At 44.7% G+C, this 21,102-nt stretch overlaps 1 protein-coding gene across 1 annotated transcript in view; it reads right to left on the bottom strand.

The window, feature by feature from the left end:
* Positions 1-21,102, bottom strand: part of STK39 (serine/threonine kinase 39) — a 1,578,058-nt gene that overhangs the window by 984,484 nt on the left and 572,472 nt on the right. The window contains exons 6-7 of the mRNA XM_078681624.1: positions 16,807-16,916; positions 2,238-2,339 (exon numbers count right to left, since the gene is read on the bottom strand). Of these exons, the coding sequence (XP_078537750.1) occupies positions 2,238-2,339; positions 16,807-16,916 (212 nt within the window). The remainder of the gene's footprint in view (positions 1-2,237; positions 2,340-16,806; positions 16,917-21,102) is intronic.

The raw sequence follows: 21,102 nt of genomic DNA, 5'->3' as shown, positions 1-21,102 counted from the left end.
GTGTCAGCGTCGATGAAATGCTCTGAATCATCCTCTGATTCGAGTACCCGACGTGGAAGTGGGCCAGCCGTTGAAGAAACCGTCTTCTTTGGTGCCGATTTGGTGGAAAAGGCTTTCGGCGCCTCCTTCGGCGGCAAAATAAAGAGAAGTTTGCCAGAAGGCTTTGCTGGATTGTCCTTTTGCGCCTGCGGCGATGATATCGGAGCCGACGCAGCAGAGGCCTTCTCCCTGATTCTCTGTAGTGATTCGGCGATGGGGGACGTCTCACTCACAGTGGGTTTTGGCGCCGACGAGGATGTCTTGACCTTTCCCTCGGATCTGACGTCTTTGTGGGCCTTGTGCGCTTTGGACGCGGATCCCGCTGTCACCGACCCCGATTCCTGGGACCGGTGCGCAGACGTGCCAGTCTTCGATCCGTGCGCCTGCGTAGCCTCCGTGGAGCCGGCTTTGGCGTGCTTGGACGGCGGCGCAGCTGTTGACCCGTGCCGACCATGTTTCTTAGAGGACCCCTCCTCTGGCGTCGATTTCGATTTTGCAGCAGCGGAATCGACGGACTTCTTCGACTTCTGCGGACCGGAGGTCGACGGAGTCGATGGAGTAGCGGGTACAGTCGTTTTCGCCGGTACGGCAGCCATCTTAGGGACACTCGAGTCCTTAAGTTTCGGTTTCGTTTTCGGGTCGGCCATCTTAGATGTAGTCGATCCCGATGGTTTCGGTTTCGATACAGCCTGCTCAGCAAGTAAGTCCGTGGCCGGGCCAGAAGGCGGGGCTGTGGCTTGCGGCACTGGGTCTTGGGTAAGGCCTACAGGCGATCCCGTGACCCGGTCGGTATCCTCGTAACCTTCGGGGCAGAGCTCGTCCCCTGAGCTATCCGCCGCGGCCCCATAAATCTCTTCGTCGTCTCCTACCTCGTCGACGTATTCAAGGCCTTGACCCACGACTCCGTCGTCGTCTACCGGATCCGCCTCGACCTCCGTCTCGGGTGGGGAGATTTGAAGATGATGACCCTGGTCCTCTTCTTCTTGGTCGCCGAAGATGTTTTCCGGATCCGGGGCCGCTTGTCTAGCTTCCATGCGCACCGCGCGCCGAAGCTTGAGAGTCTTCTTAGACCGGAACTGTGCACAGGCTTTGCACTTGCCGTCGTCGTGGTCAGGCGAAAGGCATTTGTTACAGACGGGGTGTAGATCGATGTGTGGGTACTTGGACCCACAGAGCGGGCAGTACTTAACCACTTGGCTGCTAAGGCACCTGAGGCACTTCCATTGACTTTCCATTGAAATCAATGGAAACTCCATGACGAGTTACCCTTGTCATTAGCACTGAAGGGGTTAAACGGGCTCCGCTCCATGTTCAGAAAAGTTTTGCAGTCGTGTCGCGATGAGAAGGCCTCAAAGTCCGAAGAGCGAAAGAAAACTCCGCTTATTCCGGCTCCAAGAGACGGAAGACTCGAGACCGTGCGCAGACAATACCGACGCAAAAAAAGCGAGGCCTTTTGGCCGCTAAAAGTTAGTTTTTCTCGGTTTCGACAGAAAGACGTCGAGACCACATCCGAACCCAATGGCGGAAAAAAACAATCTGGGGATGGAGCCGATGCCCATGCGCACTGTAGTCCAGGGGAGGAGCCACCTATCTCAGGATACTTCGAAGACTCTTCCAGGACAACAATGTGCGATCATCCGGACCCAACTCTAGGCGGCGATCTAATGCTAAGATATGAATTTAGCAGCCCACATGCCTCGAACAAAAGTAGTTCCCTGAAAGTGAGTAGAGGAAGGACACAAAAAAGGGGGTCACAAGGCAAGCCACCAAATAAGAAGCAAGCAAATGAGAGTGACAATAAAGACCACCAAAGGCAAGACATGGCAGGCTTTAGGCCTACTTTAAGATCTTTGAAAGCTGACAACAGGTCTTTTGCAACCGTCCGGTAGCCTCGACCTAAAAAGTGCCTGGCACTGAAGTATTTGGGTGCAAGGGCAACTCTTAACATTTAAATGCCTAAAATCACCAGGAATTTCTAAGATCCTCTACTACATTTTAGAGTCACATGTAAAGGTGTATGTAAATACAGATTTTCATAGTCCACAATAATCGTCCTGAATGAATTTCACATTCTGCTCAACTTTAGAAAAGAAAATACTACATTTTGTGAGACTTCTGTACTTATATCACAGTGATCATTTAAAAGAGGTGCATGGAAAATGAGTGGATGGCAATTGCACATACTTAAATGATCATACCTTCATGGGAGGATACTTATGATACGGAGCAGCACCAGTTGCTAATTCAATGGCAGTTATCCCAAAACTCCAGATGTCAGCTTTAAAGTCATATCCTCTGACCTAAAATTTCAACAGTAAGTCAGTTTGATAATCATGCAATAGTGTATGCATCACAGAAACAAAACGCTCATGATTTTATTCTGTTTCAAGTTAGAGATGATTTCTTGCACTCAATATTCAAGTTAATAATAATTTACAATAACATTGTTGTAATTTGACAGATACGAAAGTCATCACGTTAATTAAGGAATATTGCTAGTCAATTTTAAGGGAGCATATGCAATTATAAATTATCAGTCTTTGTGACTAACGGGGCCCTGAATTCAAAATATTTTTGTAACATGAAACCTAAAAAAAATAAAGTGGATGAGATTTTGTGGTTCTTTGTGATAATTAGTGGTAATTGTTCTTCAGGTAGCATGTGGTCCTCTCTGGTAATTAGTTTAGTTCTTTACAGATGTTTCTTGCTTTGTCTTGAGGTTTTTGCTACATTGCTGAACAGTGAATAGAAATGTTGTTTGGGTAAATTGCATTAGTCAGTGGTATTATTTTGTGGTATTTCTCAGTGACTATTTACTATTTGTGATAATTTGTGACATTTGTGATATTTTGTAACACCTAGTAGCAAATCTTTTAGTACACTGTGATAAACAGATATAGCTGTGTGTGTGTGTGGACTGGAACGCAATGAAAGCAGTCGCTCTTTGCCGAGCTTTGCATCGCCAGGCCCTGTAACCCTTAGACTCCTGAAGTGACCCTGGCGCAATAGGCAACAATGGCCTCTTGATAGTGCAGGGCTGATGTGGAGGCGATGTGGGGATATCCCCAAAGGCCGAGGCGACAGTCCCTGGACCCATAAAAGTTGTAATGGGCCTCCGGTGCTATGAGGCAAATGAGGCAGCCTTGCGGCGGTAGTGTGAGGATATATCCCTGAGGGGCTGCGGTCTGCGTGCTACAGAAGTGAAGTGAAGGTGGTAGAAGAGGGGTATCTGGCGTTCTGATCCGGAGACCTGAATCGTGCATCGAGTGCCGCAGGGAAAAGAGGCGACTGTGCATTGAAAAGGCCCACTCTGAGTGATGGATGTAGGTGGGATTCAGGCGTGAAATTTGTGACAGCCCTTTTCAGCCTACTGAGATAGCTTGGAGTGGATCCCCCTCGAAGATTGGGAACTGGGCACAGAGGCCATAAGGGTGGTGGCACAAGAATAATGTGGCAACCTGCAAAACATAGCATCCCAGACATTGGGCCACAGACTGTGATGCAAAGTACCAGGAGTATCTTCCCCCTGGCCCGGGGGCAATGGCTGGACCTGTTTGAATGCGCAGAGGCACACTAGGAGAGGAAAATGTGAAGGGGCACAGCCGAGATCAGCGATTCAGCGTGCCTTTTCGTGGGCCCAACGTTGACACAGCGAAAAGCGTACTGAGGCACCATTGCTGAGTACTGTTGACCCTGGTGGGGGCAGCAACCCACGGAAGTTGATCTAATACTGGGGAACCTACCTGTGAAACTGGGGCTATACATGAAAGATCTAGGCTGGGAGTATCATACAGCTTGATCAGACCCAGAGGTGAATAGCTGGCCTCTCCTGTTAGAAGAGGGACCTAAGGGTATTCTGTGATTGGACATTGAGAAACACAGGCTGCCACTCAGTGGTGCTCCGGGGGTGTGAATTATCTGGCACCTCCCCCAGTCACCGCAAGGGGTGCGAAAAGGGGGCTCCTACTTACGATGCAAGAGTGGGAGAGGGTTCTGCATATGCAGTGCTGAGCAGTGGCAGTCTGGCTGGAGATCACTCAGAGACCATGGTACGCCCAAAACACGTCAAGATGACATCGGGGGCCGAGACCCCCAGACAGCCATGGGGGTCGGTACTCGAATTACACAGTAATATAATCCTGGCTGCTATTCGCGACACATAAGTGGCACTGGATGAGAAAATAGAGAGAGTAGCTCAGGATGTGGGCCTCTTGCAGGTAGAGTCATAAGTTGACAGAAAAAGTAGAAGAGGTGACATTTTTCTTAACAGACATTGCTCCTTTGGGCAAAGACCACACTGCACAAAATTCAGCAGATGCAGTTGGAAATCAAGCAACAGACAGCCCGTGTGGATGATGCTGAGAGCCATTACAGGAGAAACCATATCCTTATCACTGGGGTCCCAGAGCACGCTGAAGGCACCAGCATGGACCTGTTCATGGAGCAGTGGCTCAAGAAGGAGGTGTACGATGGTAAGGCCTCTGACATGTTTACTGTAGAGTGAGCCCACAGAGTCTTAGGGAGGCTGCCCCCGCCGGGGGCCCCCTCTAGGCCCAAAATTACTAGACTGCTTAACTTTAGAGACCGGGAATGTATTCTCAAAGTGGCACATGCGAGGTGCCCCTGGCAGGACAAGGACAACCCGGTCAACATCTTCCCAGACTATATCGCAACAGTTCAGCGACAAAGGGAAATGCTCCTAAAAGTGAAACAGCACCTGAGTGGCCTGAACCTGAAATACGCTCTACTCTTCCCCGCGAAACTACACATCACAGTGGAGAGGGAAGCATCCTTCTTTGCTTCAGCTGCTGAGGCCTGCGACTGATTGGAGTGCAAGGGCTACCTGGGTCGACGCACCAGGGAGGCAACCCAGAATGGCGAGAGCAGAGATCCCATTGTTCTGCCAGGCGATGGGGCAAAGGGACTTCCACAAAAGATCAGGCACTGGGGGAGCGCTCAAGGGTGGTCCAGGAGGTACAGGACAGACATACTTGGTCCACCAGGAACAAGTGGTCTGCCTTGGCGATGCCCTCCATGGACTCAAGGGAGAGTGACAAGGTTTCTGGTAATTGGAAGGGGGAGCAATCCTCACCCGTAGTGACTCCCATGATGGCAGCCAAAACTGTGAGAGAGACCAGTCCAGGGGCCGCCGTCCCTGGGGAGACTGTCAGTCAGAGCACAAGATTGTGGGGTTCACCAAGATAAATGGTGAACGAAATGGTGGACGGGAAGGAATGGTGACGCAATGTGGTAATGCAGAACTGCAGAATCACAAGGGTGATGTATAACACGTTGGGGGGTGGGCTATACGTACATCAAGCATTGGGGGTGGGAAGTTAATATATCCTCACAGCGGGGGAAATAGAGTGGATTAGGGAATTGGAGAGAGTTTTTGGGTGGTCAGTTTGGGAAAGACTGGGAGGGAGACACAATTGGGATCACAGGTCAAACCTCTTCCATGAGTTTAGAAGAGGAGAATATGGGGACGCACACAGCAGAGTCATGTCACATCCATAGTACAGGAGGAGCCGCCCTCCCGTTCTTATCCTGGAACGACAATGGTATGGGAAAATAGCTTAAATGAGGAATGCCTGAATAAGCGCACCCCTGATATAGTTCTACCACAGGAAACCTACTTGTTGGGTAATAACTGTTCCTTCCTGAGTAAAGGTAGATACACATTATTATCCCACTTGGACTTCATGACGGGCTCCTGGGATACCTGTATCCTAGCCCGCAAATCCCTTCCTTACTAGGTGTCAGAGACATGGGTTGATTCGATTCTCAGGAGTGCTGGGCAGCTACAGGGGGCAAATGGTAAGAAATTGTATGTGGCATCCTGGTATTTTCCCCCAGGGCCTTCAGGGACTGGACAAGATGTCGAGGTAGACTACGTCAGTCCCAGAGGCATTGTTTCTGGTGGGAGGAGACCTGAATCTTTTTCTGGGTGGGGGACTTGACAGACTGATTAAGGCTTGGAAGAGTCCTAGTGACTATGCCAGATTGAGGAATTTTCTAGGGTTATTGGGGCTAGAATACCCATGTTGAGCTATATATCACAGAGACAGCAAGTCTCCTACGTGACCAAAGCAATGCAATCAGTGTCCTGAATTCACTACTTCCTTGCCCCAGCGGGGCAATTAGGCAGATGCAGGAACATGCAAAACTTCCCGGGGGTGAGGGGTGTTTTGGACCACTTTCTGCTACTCTGTGAGTCGAGAGTCGTGTAAGGCTTGCGGGCCGGGGGTGAAAGGTTGGACCCCTGAATTCCCACTCAAGATGTCACAGAGGCTTGGTTTCGCAGAGGATCATAATTTAGGAGGCCTATAAACCAGTGATGCGAGGTCACCTAATAGCCCTTATGATGGGTGATCAGGAAAGGAAGCGAGCCAGCAGAGAGAAAGAAAAACAGTTGTTGAACTGAAAGGCCCAATACGTAGTGCACCCCAATGAGGAGTTAGATGCCCGTATTGAGGCAGCGAGAGATGTCTATCGGAAGGTGGCTCACCAGGAAGCCAGATCCCTATTCTGGGCTCAACAACACAGAGTGTATGAAGCTGAGAATAAGGGTGGAACGCTGCTGGCGTGGTTCGCACAGAAGGAAGAGGGCTGGCGGTGGGTGCTGAGGATACTCACAAGGGCGGGCAACATGGTAGAAACTGCCCTGGAGATAGCGAAGGAACACCTAACAGATCTCTATACTCAGGGGTGGGACAGCGGTGATCCGGTGAGCTGCGCGAGTTTCTTTGAGATGTCTCAATAGTGCGACTACAAGAAGGGGCAGCAAAATGGGTAACTGCAAGAGGGGGAAATAGTGGAAGCACTAGTGCAGTTGAAGAGGGGAAGTCACTGGGCCCCAATGGATTCCCAACAGAATTATTTCACTATGTGAAGCAGCTGGTGGTGGAACCCCACCACACAATGTAAATAGAGGCGCAATCCAAAAGGATACTGCCCGCAGATCTTTGCCAAGAACACATAGTTTTGATCCATAAGCAAAGCAAACCTCCAGAGTCATGCTCCTCTTATCAGCCAATATCTCTCCAAGGTCCTGGCGAAGGTCTTGGCGATTCGCCTGTTGCCGGTGGTACATACTATCATGGCTGGGGACTAATCAGGCTTTAAGTCATACAGGTCTCCCAGACATAATCTCAGATGCCTCTACGGATGTTTGGCCCATGAGAGATGCTTACAGGAGCCAGCGACGCTCCTGGCACCAGATGTGGCCAAGGTGTTTGATTTGTTGGAATGCCCTTAACTCATGCTTTCCTGGAGAAAATCGGCTTTGGCCCCTTCTTTCGTGCCTGGGTTAGGTTACTATACACCAGCACGACTGACTGTGTGAGGGTTAAAAGTGCACTCTTGGTGAGCTTTACATTGAAGAGGGAGACAAGGCAAGGCTGCCCACTATCCCTGGTCCTCTTTACAATATCCATGGAACCAGTGGTGAGTTTGATTTTAAATGTGTTTGGCTCCTACTGTGGGCTACGCATATACTGGGACAAATCTTGTCACTACCTGCTTGTGAGATAGGGTCCAGCTATAACTGGAGCTGTTGGATCCCAGTTGAGGAGCCGGATTTCAGTTATCTGGGCATATATATCACCCTAGATCACCAGTTAACTTACAGCAATAACCTGGGCAGGTTGATGGGAGAATACAGGAGAGGCATGGTTCGATAAGACTGCCACTGTCTCTGCTAGGGCATGCAGCACTTTATAAAAATGATTTACCTACCCAAATTCATATACACACTCCAGAATTCCTTTTTTGAGGTCCCAGATGATTTCTTCAAGCAAGTGGTGGCCACAACAAGACTGCTTTTGTGGAATGGCGTGGCCTCTAGGATATCGATGTAGGCCTTGACCAGAAAGTTGTTCAATGGGGGTACTACTCTCCTGTGCCTTCGCCTATACTACTGGGCAGCACAGCTAGCAGTGGTCAACAAATGGTAGTTGCAGAGCAGAGGGAACCATCTTTGGTGGCAGATCGGAGAGCAATGGCACCGGGGAATTCTATCAAGTAACTCAATGGTAAAGGGCATTTGATGCACCTCCCCCTTCCCACAGACATGGTGGTCTATAATATAGGTCAATAATTTGAGAAGGGCCACAAAGAGTATCAGATGGTAGAGGTTCTCACACTGGAAAATCCCCTCTGGGAGGGGGATGCACTGGCACCACTACAAGGAGTTGAAGGGGGACCAAATGGGATGTTCTGGGGCTCTCGAAGCTTGGAGAGATATGGAATACAAGAGGCCAGATCCTCTCTGAAACATTTCAGGTGGAATATGAAGTGGTGGGGAGCCAATACCTGTACTATATTTAAAATTGACACCTCATTAAAGGAAGTATAGGCCAAACAGAGGAAATCCCAGATGGGACCCCTTTGGTGTTTTGGGTGCTTTACACCCCTCTACATAGACACTTTGTATTGCCAGTGAACAACACCCTGTTGGCCAACAGTACCCGGCAACTCCAAGCCCTAAAAGAGAGGTGAGAAGGAGACCGGGTAGGCCTGAGGATGACAAGTTAGGAGAAGCCCATTGATACCCTGGGAAAGTGTCAATCTGGATGAATGTTAGGCCGGTCCAACTCAAAATACTTCACAAGGCATACCACACGAGGTTACAGCCCATCCGAAAGGTACTAGATAGGCTGTTTGATGGTAGGCACAGTGATTCACACGATATGGAAGTGTCCTGATCTATGGCCCTTCTGGGTGGGTGTAGGGAATAGGGCGCCTGGGGTCAAAGACTATACACTCGACCTTACACCCAATAAAATCATGCTAGATATCTGAGGTGAATAATAATTGGATAAATATACCTATCTATTTTGCTACACGGCTGTAATGGTGGCTAGGTGTGATGTGATTAAAAAATTGAATAGTGCCGGGCTCCGAGGGTGGAGGATTGGGAACGTAACATGGACTGGTGTATGAGAGCGGAAGAACAAACCTACTAGGCACAGGCGTGTCCCAACAAGTTAAAACAATTCTGGGGAGTGTGGAAGGTCAATGCGAGGACATGGAGTGAGACACTAAGGGAGTGGCAACTACTTGTCCTAAGGGATTGCTCGAGCTGCCATTTGCCCCAGAAGACCAATGGGACTGGGACATCAGGCCACAGGCTATAGACAGGATAGGGGGAGGCCAATGACAAAGATTTATAGACCTGTGTGAAATCTTGGGGAAAGGTGACTCTTTGGTTAACATGTGATGCCTAATGGGGGGTAGGAAGTGGGAGAAGGGTTAAAACTTGTTGGGGTGTGCTTTGAAACTTTACCTTGAAACTCAATAACATATTTTAAAAATAAAATAAACAGGTATGGCTGTTTGGAGTGGTTTGTGGCATATTGTAGCCTGTGTTACTTTTTGTGTCTAGCAAGGAAACGTCCTGTAATTAGTAAAGTATTCTGCAGAGATCTGTGATAATTAGCAGGAAGGTTTAGGAGAGGAAGTAGTACTTTGTGTTGGATTGTGTTCTTATCCTGTTCAAATTTGTACTCTTGGTACTCTGCTGTCATTCATGGTAATTGGAAGGGTGGTTTGTTTGTTTTTGAGATAAAAAATAGTCGTGTAAGAGGTATGTTAATTAGTAGAGTTAGTTCTGATAAATCTGTAGTACGTTTTGTAGTATTTTCTGTTTGAATATATAGTTCTTTTGATACATTTACAACTCAGGAGGTAATTTTAGGATAATTTGTGATTGTCAGTATAGTTCTTTGAGGTGCTACTTTTTTGTAGTTGGTTGTATTGGTACGTCATGTTATATTGTAGAGTAATTTCTTGGGCTTTTGAGATAACAATTAGGGCCTTTTTAAAGACTTGATGTTAATTATTACAGTTGTTTGTACACATTTTGGTATTTTAGGTACTTCAATAGTGGCACCGTATTCTACACATTTAAATGAAGGTTAATAGTATTAGTTGAGCGTGAACTAAATTACTCTTTACTTTTGTATATTGGCATGCTGTTGTTGTTTAGGAGATCACAGGAAATAAATAAAAAGAGTTTGAGAAGCAGTCCTGAGGCAGAGGGCATTGGTTGCCCTCCCAAGATGCTCATCTTTTTTGTAGGCATTCCTGGAGTAAGGACGTATGTTATCCTGCTTTTAATTTCCAAACAACACGGGCAGTGAAGAGTCCATGTATTACAATGGGAATGCATTAGAAGTATGGAGAAGTATTCGGAGCGGTGTGGCCCATCCGCTGCGTGTGAAAAACATCCCTTGGCTGTAGCAGACATGCCGGATAGTTTTGCCCAGCGCCCAGAGGCACCTGTTGCCAAAGATCGAGGTCAGCGGTCCCCCCTCCCCCCTCTGCGTGAGGCAAAATGACGGCTCCCACCGCGCTGCCCGCCATAGTGGGAGATGTGTCCCAGCACCCTTTCAAGGTCTGCGCTACACCTCGAGCGCCTAAGGACACCGGGGGAGATCTTGTGTCCTTATTAAAAACTAATGGGAGTCTGACCCTTCCCTCCCTACAAAGCTCTGTCATACTTGGCACACTCTCGGTTTGGAAAAGGGTCCCAGGATGCCTGACCTCAACATGGCCGACAATGGTGACTTCTTCCCCCTTGCTGAACTTTTACTTTCTCAACTATACCAGGACTGTGCCTGACCTCAAGAGGACTTCTAGAATTCTTTCGGACCATGGCTCATCCCCGCCCGCACAACTCTGACAATCCTTGAGTATACATGACCTCTTTCCTGACAGCGGAGTCCGAGCATTATGTCCGACGCCAGGTGGAGCTGCTCTGTTCAGCTAATTATGAGATCGGACTTGGTTCACCCCCTAACCGTCACCTGCCCAGCTGGACCTTGGGCACAGTTTCTCCTCTTCTCCCTGTCTCACCCACCCTTCCCCTCATCGTATTTCTGCCGTTCTGCTTTTGCCTTGTCTCCATTCTATCCACCTGTCTGACCGATATCCGTTGAAGCTTCCTCGAGAGCTATACGGGAGACTGGCCTTGGACTACATCCCTGGCCATCACCTACCCATTCGGTCTTTGGGCTGACTTTACCTCTGTCTCTTATTCCGTCTTGCCCCTCGTCCTCTCCCTTCTCATGCCCCCTCTCCCCTTCCCTCTCTACTGGTCTCTCCTTCTCTCTTGTTAACGTGTCTCATTTATTTGATGTAACATGTAATTGTTATTATCGTTGTAACTTTGCTGACCTTATGTAAAGCGCTCTGATACCTACGGGTCTAGCCAGCGCTATATAAAACTCTTTAAATAAAATAAATAAATAAAATGCATGCATTGAATCTATAGTTTCTTCTGATTTACCTAAAGAAAGACTATTTGTCATTATTGTAAATGTATCTATATCACAAGCCTCTCGAACCAGCAATAGCCGGGTTCGGCATGGCATGATTTGATGGACATTTCCTGCATTGCCATAGTTAAATTGTGAATCATCCAGAGAACGAATGAAAAATGAACACACTGGAATGTGAGGGGACACCCCGCATTCAAAATGGCTGCAATTTCAACATGACTGATTGATTGAATTGGCAGATTATTTGTGTAGCAAAGGATTCCCAGGTACAGAGTGTCCAGGTACTCAATGCTGATTTCTTAGGAAGCTAAACCGCTTTGAAGATTGACAATTAATGAGTTTTGAAATGCTGACAGAAGCAGGAAATCTACTAAGTTAATATAAAAAAATAAGGGTGCTCAATGCTTCAGCAGTGAGATGGTGCACACATCTGGTCTTGTCCAAAAAAATCTCGGAAGTATATTTAGCTTGGCAAATTCAGAAAGAAAATACATAACAGGTGTGTAGTGGATAAGAAGCCTTTGTAAATAACTAGGTAATGAGGCATTGCTGGCTTTGTGGCACGGGCAGTAGACTTAAGTAGTGACCTGAGATAGGTAGAAATGGCTGTGCATGGTTCAAGCCAAGAACTATCCAGGTCATCACATTCTGATTATGCTATGCAGGTAGATTGAGATATAATAAGTTACACTAGTCTAGTGGAGATAAAATCAAATTCTGTACTATCGTTTTCCAAAATTCAAAAAGGAGAATAAGAATTATATTCATGAGAACCCAAGCGTAAAAATACAGATGGAAATGAGTTTGTCAATATTCTCCATGAAAGAGAGATTTGTGACAAAAATCATGCTTACATTTCAGACTGTATTACTGGGTTGGATGGATGTCCCCATATTGGTGGGGTTCCAAAATGAGTGCCAGCCAGAAGAATTTGCTGAAGACCGACGGGAGATCATTTTCATCCATCAAATAAGCAATACTACATGAAGTTCTAAAATGTTAGGAGACATCCAGTTTTACAATGAGCTGGATGGCAACAGCATATTCATAACTAACTCTTTAAAACGTCCCAAATCAGGGCAGCCAATGAGGTAATCTAGATATTAACCAATATAGGGCTCAAGGCTGAGTCCTGAGGTACAACACAGGAGATTTCGTTGAAGGTCAAGTGAAAGGGGGCTAATGATACTGCCTAAAGACGACTACGTATAAAGATGGAACCAGTCCAAGACCCATTCTCCGATGTCAATGAACACAAGGTGATAACATAATAACACATGAGACTGTGTCAAAAGCTTTGCATAAGTCCAGCAAGATCAGCATGGCTCCACAGTCTCCATCCAGCAGCATCTAATAATGTTGGTTGTGACCAATAACTATAAAATAAAATCCAGATTAATTACAGGAAGGAAACTTATGGTAGGTTAGTTCGGAAAGGTTGTATCACGGTCTTAATGTTTTTGAGAACGGAGGCTGGAGAAGTATCATGGAATTGAAAGAAGGGATTTATAATTGTGAAGGTAATGGATATTCGAGATTGTTATCTTTCTTTTTTAGGAACATGCTTTAGTCTATGTTGTGCTAGTTGTGAAGTGATTTTGTTCTTCTAGTGTGGAATTTATCCAAGTTACATATTTTGTGATTTGTCTTTGACAAATTCAGAGAACTTGTCAGTTTGCCACTTAATTGAGTATTTTGGATAGTGCAAAAGGTCTGGTGGTCTGATTCCCCCTTTTTAATAATCTTTTGCAATGGCTCTTTGCACGGCTAACCTCTCATCTTATAAACGTGGCTTTTATGTTGAAGATTTGTTTTTAATGTCTATAGTTCTCCTCGTGGAGGTTTTCCAGGTTGCATGCAGAATGATTTAGTCTCATTTACCATCCACTGGTTCTGGTATATTTCATTGTTTTATTTAGATCTTTTGAGAATCATAGTACTGAGTACTTCATTTTCACTTTTTTAAATATTTTTGGGGGAGCTAGTACATCCATCATCCAATTCACAGTTAAAAAGTATAAGAAAGCAAGTTATGTAACCTTCTGGGTTGTCCTTTAAGCCTTGTTTTGGAAGATGTAAATGTGAATGGTATTAAGATGACATCAGTTCAAACCAAAGTAATATGAGGATTTATCTTGAAAACAACTTCTACAGACAGTACAAGGTCTTCGTTTGCCCATTTTTTAATGATCAATCTAGTGTGAAGTCATTATTAGTAAGGCATGTGCGTAAATGAGAAATGACTGAGCTTCAGATATCTTCCCAATGCAAGTTGAAGCTGCCGAGGATATTTCTGACTTTGGTATCATTTATTGGGATCCTAATTAGGTCATTAAGGTTAGCCATTCAGTGGCACAGTGTTTGTACTCTTTCACCAAAATGATTTTGGAAAAATTGATTTCACCCAATTGGCCTATGCAACTTTGTTGAAATGCCATGGCAGATGGTAGAGAAATTGCACCACTGGTGTCAAAGCTAATTGTCTTATATGAGCTGCAGTGTGTATTTAAACTATCAACAGGAAACACAAAAATGTATGACTGCCTGGAGCACCACTGTCAACTGGCTAGGCTGCAGTTTAAAGGCATGGCAGTAGCACAAGGCAAGGAAAGTGCCCTCACCATGTAAGAAAACCTATTTTAACATCTTAATAAGTCACCCCTAAAGTGTGCCTAGTAACCAATTGGGCAGGGTGCCAAATTCATAAGTAGTGGCACACTATAAGTTGGAAATAGGCGGCAAGTCTGAATGTGATAAAAATATTTATTTTACATAATTACCTAGGAAACTCCTATGAACTTAATTCAAAGTTATGTTCCCATTAGTTTTTTTTTTTTAAAACGGATTTATTGATGAAATCAGATGTTTGGTACCTTTACTGGAAAAGTAACTTTATAAAATTGTACTCTTGGCTGACTGAGCCAGAATAGGCTTAAAAACAATTCTGTCACTCATCGCCCGTCCAAAGGTCAATACCGATTCCTGGCTGGAGTTGATTACACTCCTTGAAAAAGGACAGTAGCATTGCATCTGGAACCATGAAGGCAGATGTATTGTCAACAACTGCCCACTTAACGGGGATTTGCTATCAAAGAGGAGAGCAGGAAGGCTGGCAGAACAAAAGACAGCCTTAATGCTTCTTCATTTTGCCTTATGGATTCCAAATGGTGATGGCAGGATCTGCTCCCATTGAGTTCCAGATCCAACTAGGCCCTTTGGCATCAAACCTAGGATGAGGTGGAAAAACCAGATCTTACCATGACATGGGTGAGGATATCTAATCTATTGAGGGGGTTGCTAACAACCTGGTGAGTGAAGAAGGATACAGTCAGCTTGAATTTTAGAGTTCAGTGAATGTTTAAAGTAGAACACAGAGAAAGTGTTCCAAAAGGAGGTAGGTATAGGGTGAGTAAGTAGACATGATTAGGTAGGAAAACATCTACCGTCACTGTCAAGTGCGCAGGATAAGCCTGGCCTCTTTTACCACGAAGAAAATGGGTTCAGCGGGACCTCACCATAAAGTTGTCCGGCCTTGTGGAGCCCTGCCCAGCTCCAACTTCCAGCCTTACACTGCTGAAGGATTTTGAGAAAAGAGAATCTAACCTTGAACCATGGTGAGGAGGAAAATCCATCCCAGTGTCAGAGCGACCTTAGAAGTCCTGCTCAAAATTTTTGGAAGCAAAACCAATGGCTTCAGAGGGAGCTCATCGATGATGTATTTGATTTGAAGGTACCCTCGTCAGCCTCAGTCTTGGGTTTTGACTTGCTGAAGGATTTTTACTTCTGTTTCAGAGACTAAATCCTATGATACAAACCTTTAACCAAGATGACCCGCTTGGTGCACCTCACATCCACTCTATTGGAGTCAGACTGAAATAATGCTGTGGTCCCAGTCAATCACTAACTGTTGTTTCTCAACGGGGCTTTGTATTTCCTAGGCACTTTAGCTATAAACCTTTAAAAATGCACATCTCCTGTTCCCCTTATTTGATTTAATGATGTTGGAGATTTGTGCTCAGTATAATTTCTCTCTTTTTCTAAAGTGACTTGTGAGTATTATTGTGTGTGTGTGTGTCCTTTACTTTATAAGTGTTCATATTGATTCAGCTAAACGTGCACTACTCCGGGAATTGCTTATTTCTTATGTTGTGCTTAGCTACCTGGGGTAGATCAGAGATTCTCTAAGAGTGGTGTTTTGGTTTAACTAGATTGTAATTTATTAAAATGTTAGGGGTCACCCCATCCCAGATTAATAAACACATTTGTGAGAGCAGGGCATATTCTTGGGGTAGTGGATACCCAGTTTGGTGATGCATGAAATAAATAATGTAATTAGTGATAAGCTGTAAAAAAAAATAGAAAGCGATTATGACAAGAGTTCATGAGTTCTTAGGGATTGTATTAACTCCATCAGTGTCAGAGAACTATATTGAGCATTAGTCAGATAATACTCTACAACTTATGAGGGATTTATATGAAGTTTTAGTTTCATATTCCTATAATATTGAATTTTCTATTAAGCATATGGACCAGGTTCCGTCATTTATAATGATGATTCAAATCACAAGCTTCACAAACAACCTCACATTTCTAAATGCCTCTGAGTAGCCAAATAACCAACAGATAGCCATACAAAACAAATGCTTCTTTCCTCAACATAAAGTACTATAAAATGTAAACATAGTCAAATTTAAGAGGGCAAGAGCATGCCTGTGAGAGATTATCAGTGAACTGTAATCCAAGTGAGCAATGCGGATGACGATTGACGGCAGAGATGTTCGAGTGCCCACTATTATCAAGTGTGAGATGGTCTACAAGATAGGTCTTTGGTTCACATCACGTTGCCTGTAATTCATGTAAATGTAAGGGGAAAGTAAAATCACACTTTCCATACTTAAAGTAGCAGGTGCTACAATGTCTCGTATTGTTGAATTTACTTTATATAACTATGCCTTTGTAGGGTGAATTCCACAACACTGCCTGTGGGGGTAAACTTGCATCACAACGTGGTCAAAACACCGCGGTGCTATTACAACGCATCTTTTACAACGCAAGTCGTTACCACGACTTGCGCTGGAGAGCGCTCTAGACTAAGGAATAATAGATTTACTATTCCAACACCTTCCCTACTGTACGTAGGCTGGAGTTGCAATAGTAAATCTTACTATTCCTAAGTCCAGCACCCTACAGCACAAGTTGTGGTAACGACTTGCGTTGTAAAAGATGTGTTGTGATGTACCGCGATCATTTTGATCGCGTTGTAACATCATACAACCCCTGTGGGTCTTTTTACTTTAAAATGAATGTTACTATTTAGTGAAATAAATTTGCACGTCATTCATATCGTATCACTGCTTTCTTTAAATGAAGGCAATACAGATATATCAGATTAAAAAGGTGTATAGCCATTTGCAATAGAAATCTTGTTTTCTAATCGCAATAGCATCTTGAATCGTTTAGAGCACAGAACAGCCACAAATATTACCTGTTCCATAACTTCAGGAGCCATCCAACATGGCGTGCCTACGAATGTTTTCCTTACTTTATTTCGGGTAACATCGCCCCCAGTGGCTAAGAATGAGCTCACACCAAAATCTGAAAAATATAACAGCAATAAACAATTTTGAGTGCTTTGACTGGGAAAAAAATCAAATTCATTACAAATATGAATAGATTGGGAAAAAATATAATAAGAAAAATACTATCAAAAATGCTGTTCATTTTCACATCAGAAAAACATGGAACTACTAGAATATGAACCTGTGGCAGGGAATATGCACAAATCGTTTTGCAGTGCTACTAAAGCAAAGATTGCCATCCCAATGAACAACACACAGAAAAAAAGCTTATTTTCAGGGAACAATTCTGATTAAAATGTATTCTGGTTAAACGTGAGCCTAACCAAGTTTAAATGAACAACTTGTAGAAAAGGAGTTAATTTAATGTTCTGCTGGTGAAGGTAGGAATGAGGTGGGGGGCATCCCAATAGGAAGAACTCTCTTGTGAGATAGGTTGAGGTTGAAGGAAGGAAGATAGAATAAAAACGCTGCGGCTAAACACGTGGGTAGAGGAGAGAGGGACTGATGCAGAGTATACCAAATACACTAAAGTGACACATGCTGCAGTAAGAGCAGAGGGCACGTGGTGGGGAAACAGTCTGAAAGAGAGGGGATCCAAAATCCCTAAGTGTTATGCGATTAAAGAGGCTAGGAAAATTACAAAAACAAACCCCAGACAGAATACAGGGATAATCGTGTTGTTAAGAGTGATTACCAGTATAAGGTTAAGGAGCAGGGGGAAAAACATAAAAGGTTTTCTAAATCTGACTGACCACGTTAGATAGACCTGCAGCCAAGACCGACTCCCTCGCAAACGCCCTGGCAACGGTGGTCAGTTAACAAAATGTCTGGAAGAGAATGGACTCTTGCGTTGGGAAAATGTCAATCTGCACATGACGGTTTGTCCGGCTGTCTTGGGTCGGCCAAACAGTCATGCGCACATGACATGCTCTCCACCTGGCTGTATTGCACAGCCTGGGTGTAGAACATGCACAGGTTACCACTCACTGTCTGAGCACTGAACCAGATGACTCAGACCAATCACGTCTTTGCTATCATGCAGGTGACAGCAGCGTCATTATTGGTTTAGGGGAGCCTGTGTGCTTCCTGCTTCAGGGAGTCAGGAAGAAAAGTGGAGGAGAGACGATGGAGGAGAGACGGCGGCTGTGTAGAGGTGAGTGTTATATTTTTTTTCACCCCTCCCATTCTGTACCAGCCGCCACCGGAGAGCACAGAGATATATGAGAGTGACTACTGGAAATTATGGCTCAGGAGCAAGCAGCACTTCTTGTGCTGCTTGATCTGTCAGCCATTTTGACACCATATGTCACAGCAATATTTCAATAGCTGAACACAATCGTCACACCTTTTTCTGAATTTTCAATAGGTAACAGTGACTTCTTCCTGTATTCACTTTGCTGCTTAATATAAGTCGTTGTCCAGTGGAAGCAATAGATACCTTTAGGAAGGAACGTAGGTTTTTTTTTAGAATTTGGCCGACAGGGTAGTGTAACACAAACATGGCAGAGTACCCTGTCCATAAATCTGCAGGTTTGACCTTCTATTTAGAGTCGGGTGACCCATCATGTTTCCACTGGGGGAGCCCCTACAAGGTCCTCTGGGTGAAATTTTGGAATAGTGGCCCCACATATTGGGTCATTGGTCTAAGTGTCTGAGACTGTACGCCCAATTAGCGCAGCACTTCTGACGTATTTTTGTTCATGTTGGGAACAGAAAGGAAAGGCATGGCTGTCTCAAACAGAAAAAAATAGAAATGCCCTCACACCCTGGAAAAAGGCTCAGAGGGTGTCAGGGTCATTAGGAATTTTGTTTTTTTCCACTCTGGCAGTACGTTTTCCAGAAATAAACATGTTTTTAGTTTGCGGGGGGGGGCTGCATAAACCATGGAGTCCGCTTCCCACACTTGCAGTGCCTTCAGAGAGGCTGCAATGGCTTCCCTGAAGTTACAGAGATTTCCTCCAGGCATATGGAGATCTTAAAATATGGCAGGCTGTAGTCCACCAGTGCTGCACAGTACATGATCTCTAGCCCGGGTGGAATGGAATACAGTGCACCTGCCCCCCAAACTCTCAATGATGCCATAGGCTTGGAGTAAAGAGCCCTCAGGGCATAGAATCCTTAAAAAAGTCAAGTGGTGTAGATAAATGATTCACTGGGGACAAGAGAAGGAAAGTAGGATATACACCAACCCTGAGACCATAGCAGAATCGGACCAGTTCTAGCACAATACTACAGACACATTGCATACAGGGAAATTACTGGAGAAAAAACAGCTAACAAGAGGGTCATGAACGTATGGACAATAGGTGCTGAGCAATGGTGGCACATGTTATTGCTGGCTCCAGCTCCTAATTAAGGAAGAAACAGGAAGTAGCTGGTAGGAGGATGCACAAACTGACAAACAGGAAGTAAGGTTGCCTTGCAATCCACCATGCAGTCAGTGATCTTTACAAGGAAGAAGGTTGCGTCATCTCACCCCTCGTCTTTGTCAAGGACTGGAGGCAGAAAAGGCTGTTGATTCCCATTCTTGATTGCCCAAGGAAAGGTTGACTCCTCTTGGTAGCCACTATACCATCCTACACTGAACAGTACATGTGAAATGTGTCAAGTATCTTGTTAGGAAAGTCCCAGATTGGACGAAAAAAAACATAAAGGGTCAAAACAAATCCAAGGTTTTAGGTCTTGAGTGAAGATGAACACTAATACTGAAGCTATCAGCAAACGTTTGACAACAGAGAAGAGAAAAGTGCTGAGCAAAATACTCCCGGAGTAGGTCCAGTAAAGGTTCCAAATGCTAGAAGCAAAATCAGGATCAAAAATAGTAGCAGAGGTGCGAATAACACCACACAAAGGAAGGAAACAAATATGTTTCGACACCTCCATCACTTGGAAATGGATCTTTATATATGACTCAAACATGAGCTGAACTCAAAAAATTATACTTTATCTTGAATTGGGGAGCTCAGATGGTTTCAAAGTATAGACCATCATCTTTAAAAAGGCAGTGTATAAGGCTTATCCCTGCCCCTTCCCTGAAACTCATGTAGTCCATTTGGCACATGAAGAAGCTACCCATGATTGACATTCTTTGCACTACCCTCGCCGCACTTCATACCTGGTACTCCATGCACTTTGTGGAACACTCAACCAGGTGACTGCTTTACGAGACACTAGTGCAGTCTCTGTGGTAGGCACACCTAGCCATATGCTGACAGTAGAGTCCAGCAACACACCGCCTGAGAGAAGAAGGAGCCCACCTTCTTCTAGATGCATGTAAACTCTGGTGAGTTCTCAGAACTAGTGACACTGGCACAGTTCTAGGCATTCTCAAGGTCAGCCATCAGTCACAGAGGACATATTTTCAAATCTGTGATAATACCTTCTGAAACCTGATATAAAGTGGGACTCATCAATGCCTTTTCAGCTGCCACACAGTTTTTGAACACCACAACTTTCTGGAAACCTATGAAATTAACCACCTTGGGCTAACCGAAAACTGGTTTACACAGAACCCGAAAGAGAGCAACTAGAAAAGGAGAGATAGCCATTATCCTCCATAAATCACTTATCTTTGAGCAAATCCAACTGATACAAATGTTTTAAATGAATCTCTGGTTATTTCATGTGTAATAAATGCCACTAAATGAACCATCCCATTGACACATTATAGAGCACCAGGTTACAACATACTTCTTGGTAAAAAACCTGGACCCAATATCTTGGTTCCCTCTCTAATAAAGTCTTAATCATTGGAAATTTCTACCTGTTGGTAGACTCAATGTCAATTTGGCTGAAAATATGAAACTGTTACATCTGACACAGCTAATTATTTTGCCCATGCACACGGCTAATCATATACTTAAACTCAGCTTTGCTTCAAACTTTACTTAGGTTATGTCACCCCTATATATTAGGCAGATTGTTCCATGGCACGGGCTCAAATCCCGGATTTCAATCACACTCCTGCACTAGTGTCTAGTTGCATAGTCTCAATTCAACACAACAAATCCCTTCAGATTATTACTCAAAATCATTCGCAATGCAATGTATGAAATGGGCAAGGAAATAAGATGAATATGATCTAAGCCTCTCCCCTAACAAAATGCTTGGCCAACTTTTTTATAATGTCTTGATGATGCTTGTAAAAGTCACTCCCATTATTGGAAATCCCAGAAATCAGATAAAAAGGCATTGAAGAAATG

This window comes from Lissotriton helveticus, chromosome 3_1 (genome assembly GCF_964261635.1).
Source record: "Lissotriton helveticus chromosome 3_1, aLisHel1.1, whole genome shotgun sequence".
Lineage (NCBI taxonomy): Eukaryota > Metazoa > Chordata > Amphibia > Caudata > Salamandridae > Lissotriton > Lissotriton helveticus.
This window is presented reverse-complemented; position numbering and strand designations above follow the sequence as displayed.